The sequence below is a fragment of the Cervus canadensis genome, chromosome 11 (genome assembly GCF_019320065.1).
Source record: "Cervus canadensis isolate Bull #8, Minnesota chromosome 11, ASM1932006v1, whole genome shotgun sequence".
NCBI lineage: Eukaryota > Metazoa > Chordata > Mammalia > Artiodactyla > Cervidae > Cervus > Cervus canadensis.
The window spans coordinates 72,689,646-72,695,563 of record NC_057396.1 but is presented as its reverse complement, the minus strand read 5'-3'; the positions used below and the strand labels follow the sequence as shown (position 1 = coordinate 72,695,563).

The following is a 5,918-nucleotide window of genomic DNA, read 5'->3' as shown; positions in this document are numbered from 1 at the left end:
CATTGTTCACTTTCCAGTTTTTTTATTTAATTGATATTTATTTAACACTGACTCTGCACCGAGCACTGTGAAGCCCACCCACACTCCCAACACGAATTTTGTGATTTCACTAGAAACCCCTTAATCAAGCAGATTCTGTAGTTGCCTCTATTTGGCATGCTAAATTGGCACATTACATGTCACCCTGCTTAACACTAGTATCTCTTTTTTTTTATTCTTGACAAATATAATTCCTTGCTTCCTCACAAAGTAATTTAAATTATATAAAAACTGGGACTTTGTCAAATTTATCACTGTATTCTTAGCTCTTAGAAGAATATTAGTACTAGATATTCAAAAGAGTTGTATTAAATGAAAATGATTTCAGTGGGTCTCAAAATAACTTGTCTTTAAAAGGCATTGGTGCCATTTTAAGTAGATAATAGGTTTCCATTTTCTCATCAATGATTAGTTTCATTGCTTCTGTCATTTCAGATAACTTTCTTGACCATCAGATCATGGAAGATAGAAATAATGTTACTGAATTTATTCTCTTGGGACTTTCTACGGACAAGAAAGTCCGGATCCTCTGCTTTTTATTTTTCTTATTCTGTTACCTGGCTATTTGGTTGGGGAACTTGATCATCGTGATTTCTATTTCATGCAGTCAGCTAATCACCCAGCCCATGTACTTCTTCCTTAACTGCCTTGCACTCTCAGATCTCTTCTACACCTCCACTGTGACACCCAAACTCATGACTGACTTACTGCTGGAGAGAAAGGTCATTTCCTATAAAAACTGCATGACACAGCTTTTCACCACACATTTCTTTGGGGGGATTGAGGTCTTCATCCTCACAGGAATGGCCTATGACCGCTATGTGGCCATCTGCAAACCTCTCCACTACGCCATCATCATGAACAGGCAAAGACGTCACTCAATTCTCATAGCATCAGGTGCCGGGGGACTTCTTCATTCTCTTGGTCTATTTCTTCTTGCAATTGTTTTACCTTTCTGTGGCCCTAATGAAATAGATCACTATTTCTGTGATGTATATCCTTTGTTGAAACTAGCCTGCATTGATACACACAAAATTGGCTTTTTTGTCATTGCCAATTCTGGCTTGATGGGACTGGTGATCTTTGTGGTTTTGATGGCCTCCTACATTTTGATTTTGTATAACGTACGCACATATTCTGCAGAAAGCCGCCATAAAGCACTTTCCATCTGTAGTTCCCACATCACAGTCGTGATCCTCTTTTTCATACCTGTCATCTTTGTTTACATTAGACCTGCCACAACATTACCAGAAGATAAAGTGTTTACACTCTTCTACACAATTATTGTCCCCATGCTCAACCCGCTTATCTACACACTTAGAAACATGGAGATGAAAAATTCCATAAGAAGAGTTTGGTGCAATAAAAGGTTCTGGGAAGGAAGGCTAATGATTTGAAGGTCATTCATCTTTGATGCCAGTGACTGTCTTCTCATCACTCCCTCTGTTGCTGATTCTCTCCTGCTAATGGGAAAATCAGTCAGAATGTGTAAAAGCCAAGTCTTCTAAAACAGCTTGTCCTCAGTGGTTCCTGCTTTTATTTTCCTCTCAATGCATTTTCCTTGATTTCACTTTTCACTAATAATCCTCTTTGTTAAAAGAGAAAAGAAAAGAAAAGAAAACTTTTTGCAAAGTAAAAACACACTGAAAAATCTGGAGGGAGAGTGATCCTGCCTCTGTTGGAGGCTAAACCTGGGGGAGACCTGGCTCTCAAAACACTTGGCCTCAAGGTATAAAAGGTAATAATACGTTAAAAGGTAAAACACAGTTAAAGAATTCGCCTGCTAATGCAGGAGACACAGGTTCGATCCTTGGGCCAGGAAGCCCCTGGAGAAGGAAATGGCTACCCACTCCGGTGTTTTTGCCTGGGAAATCCACGGAGAGAGGAGCCTGGTGGGCTACAGCCCGCGGGAATGCTAAACAGCTGGACATGACTCAGCGACTAAACAGCAACAAAAAGGCAGTTACAGGAAAATAGGAGCAATCACACACTGCAAACTCCTTTCAGAACTGTAGACCTAGCCTCGTGTCCTACAACTCTAGACTTCTTTTAATCAAATGCCTAGAGATTTTTTTGTGCATTTGTGAACCACTGTTATTTTACTTAAGTGAAGAGAATATATAGATCTAAGTAGAACATAGTGTAAAGTCCAGTCTTATAGTCTACATGGCATGTTCCTCTGAAAAGCAAGTCACTGTGTGATCTGTTTGTGAAGTGACATTGTAAGTATTGGGGAAAATATATGTGTTTATATATACATAAACTCATGCTATTTTTACACACAAACTCATGCTATTTTAACTGGGTTTGACATTAAGTATATATGATCAAGGAATAAATAAACCACAACTGACTTTGCTACAAAAAAGAAGAAAATATAAATCCCTTAGTTCCTCAGAAGAGATGGTCTATCTCAAGGTAAAAGATTTTCACTTACTATTTAAATTCAAGTGTAGAATAATCCTAAAATAATATTTGACAAAATATAGATCAGACTCAGTGATGGGAATATATATGTGTGTGTGTGTGTGTGTGTGTATGTATATTCTGCTGCTGTGCTTAGGTGTATCTGACTCTGTGACCACATGGACTGTAGCCCACCAGGCTTCTCTGTCCATGGGGATTCTCCAGGCACAAGTATCAGAGTGGGTTGCCATGTTCTCCTCCAGAGGATCTTCCCAACCCAGGGACTGAACCCAGGTCTCCCACATTGTAAGCAGATTCTTTACCGACTGAGCCATCGGGGAAGTCTGATGTGTGTATGTATATATATACACACAAAGAGAGAGAGAGAGAGAGTAGAGAGAGAAAAATGGAATTTTTGAGCAATTATCTGATGGAATTTAATGGAGTTAAGACTATCTTTGAAGAAGTAAGATTCATTTACCCAACTATCAGTTTTGCTTAAAACTAAATCAGGTGTTCCTCAGTTTTATCTAGTCTGATAATCCCATTCCACTCTATTTTCTGCTTTTTCTACTATAACTGCATGCTGCAGTCCATGGGGTCACAAAGAGTTGGACACGACTGAGTAACTGAGCTGAAATGAACTACTGTACATGTCATTTTTGAGGATGAAGCCTTTGATCTCCGCCTTTACGATGACTTCCTCCTTGCTAAAAAGCTTTAAATAAAACTTTGAGTGTTGCCATCAATTTTATGGTTTTTGGATTCCCTTACCTGACTACTTAGGGGGCTTCCCAGGTGGTGCTAGTGGTAAAGAACCCACCTGCCAATGCAGGAGACTTAAGAGGCATGAGTTCAATCCCTGAGTCTGGAAGACCCTCTGGAGGAGATCGTAGCAACCCCCTCCACTATTCTTGCCTGGATAATATGGACAGCGGAGCCCGGCAGGCTATAGTCCATAAGGTCACAAAAAGACACTACTGAAGCAACTTAGCACACACACACACAACCCTGACTACTTAACTGACTTAACTGGACTTTGCCATTTGATGATTAGAAAGAATTTTATCTGCTGAGTTTCAATTTACACCTCTGTAAAATAACATAGATAATTAGATCAATATTTCAGAACTAGAGTTCATAGAGCCTTATAAGAAAAAAATTATCACATATATCTTATGAAGATTGAAATCATATTTTATTATAATGTTACTTTTCAAATTGGTGCTTTATTTTATTTTAGTAATATCCTTTATCTTGACCAGGTACCATTAATTAAACAGCATGCTTCTTTTAAACTTTGGGTGAAAATATGCAATTTCACCTCAAGTTTTCCAACCTACCTATTTAGCAATTTAATAAAATGTTATAAAGCTCATGACAGAACTATAGTTCTTTGGAATTAAGACATTTGTAACTGGACAAGAAGAAATGAAAAGTAATACTGTTAAAAAAAAAAAAGTAATACTGTTAGGACAATGACTAACAATTTAGAAGGAGGATTTAGAAAAGTCTGATAATTCAATACAAATCATAATTATTCCCCAACTAAATGCTTTTAAAATGGCATTTTTTCCCCTGAAATTCTTACTATCACATTTAGTGTTTTCAGTTCAGTTCCAGGTAACTTTAAAGAAGTTCTGATTTCATTCCTTAAGAGAAAAAATTATTTTTATCACTTTTTTATTCTAATAATTTACAATAATGAATGGCTGAATCCATTTCATTTTATTTTGTATTCCTTTCAATGGCATATGAGTGGGTAAGTATACTCACAAATATTTAAATATACAAACATTTTTGCTACATGTTAATATGTAGACATTTTTTATTATATGCCTTTTCTTTTTTTTCTTTTTTTTTTTCATTTATTTTTATTAGTTGGAGGCTAATTACTTTACAATATTGTAGTGGTTTTTGTCATACATTGACATGAATCAGCCATGGATTTACATGTATTCCCCATCCTGAACCCCCCTCCCACCTCCCTCTCTACCCAATTCCTCTGGGTCTTCCCACTGCACCAGGCCCGAGCACTTGTCTCATGCATCCCACCTGGGCTGGTGATCTGTTTCACCCTAGATAATATACATGTTTCGATGCTGTTCTCTCGAATCATCCCACCCTCGCTTTCTCCCACAGAGTCCAAAATTCTGTTCTGTACATATGTGTCTCTTTTTCTGTTTTGCATATATGTTACTTAAACATGCATGAACATAAGCCACAGAAATCTTCTACTTATATTTCTAATATAATGAAAAAGTAAAAATAAAATATTTATTATAAAATTCTTGTTTCACAGAAATTAAATTACAGAAATTATTAGAATTGTATTCTAATATTATTATTAGAAATAATATATATATTTCTAATATAACATTAGAAATAAGAACAGTAGTAAAACAATTTTGAGCAGTTTCTATTCTAAGAACAACAATACACATTTCCTTTCAGCATCACAATTAGCTTATAAGCTATTTACTAATATCTCTAAACAACAGAGGGAAAAAAAAAGAACAAGGTCTTTTCAGGGCCCCTCACTTAGCAAGATATTATTTATCTGCATGCTTCCTGTTCACTTGTTACTAAATTCATATTTTAATAAATCACTTGACTCATAACTGCCATCTCTACTATTAGTACAATTTTAGATTAACTCAACATTTTATAATAATAATTTTATTGGAAAACAAACTCTTTTAACCTAAGGTAAGGTATTAAAAAATGAAACACTTGTTAATAATTTTCTCATTGCTTCAAGATACCTTTAATGAACTAATGCAAACCAGCATGCATCATGATGTAGACGTCATAATAATTCATAGAATTAGCTAGGTTATCAATTGCTCTAATAACATTTTTTTAAAATTTTTAGTACCTATATGAATATTCCCCTTACTTCCACATTGAACGCCTCTGAAATTTTTCATTATACACTGTGCTATGACATTATTTTGTCTTTCCCTATATGGATTCATCTACATATTTACATTTTATATTTACATATTTACACTTACATATTTGCATATTTACATTTACATCCATTTGCATATTCAGTCTATCTATAATTTTTTCCCTTCACACGTGCTGCTGCTGCTGCTAAGCTGCTTCAGTCGTGTCTGACTCTCTGCGACCCCATGACCCACAGCCCGCCAGGCTCCTGCGTCCACAGGATTCTCCAGGCAGGAATACTGGAGTGGGATGCCCTGCCCACCTCCAGGAGCTCCTCCCCACCCAGGGGCTGAGCCCACATATCTTCCGTTGGCTGCATTGGCAGGCGGGTTCTTTACCACTAGCTCCACCTAGGAAGCCCCTATACATGTGCAACATAATACATTATTCCTCCCCTTCGAGCTATTTTCATGATGTCCAATGAATTTTATTTTGCTAAAGAATTAAGAAAAAAAATAAAATTCAGTTATTTGAAAAGAGATGCTTCTTGATTCTATATATATCTAGGGATATCAAAGTGT

At 36.4% G+C, this 5,918-nt stretch overlaps 1 protein-coding gene across 1 annotated transcript; it reads left to right on the top strand.

Annotated features, from left to right (window-relative positions):
- Positions 1 to 497: 497 nt before the first annotated feature.
- Positions 498 to 3,169, top strand: LOC122449350 (olfactory receptor 4P4-like). Its single transcript, XM_043480864.1, has 2 exons — positions 498 to 1,410; positions 3,102 to 3,169. The coding sequence occupies exons 1-2, from the start codon at positions 498 to 500 to the stop codon at positions 3,167 to 3,169; spliced, it is 981 nt and encodes a 326-aa protein (XP_043336799.1).
- Positions 3,170 to 5,918: the final 2,749 nt, after the last annotated feature.

Excerpts from the sequence above, each read along its gene's own strand:
- LOC122449350 (XM_043480864.1), top strand. The coding sequence starts at position 498 with ATGGAAGATAGAAATAATGTTACTGAATTTATTCTCTTGGGACTTTCT. Across the intron at positions 1,411-3,101 it reads AGTTTGGTGCAATAAAAGGT|TCATTTTTGAGGATGAAGCC; the intron begins TCTGGGAAGGAA and ends CTACTGTACATG.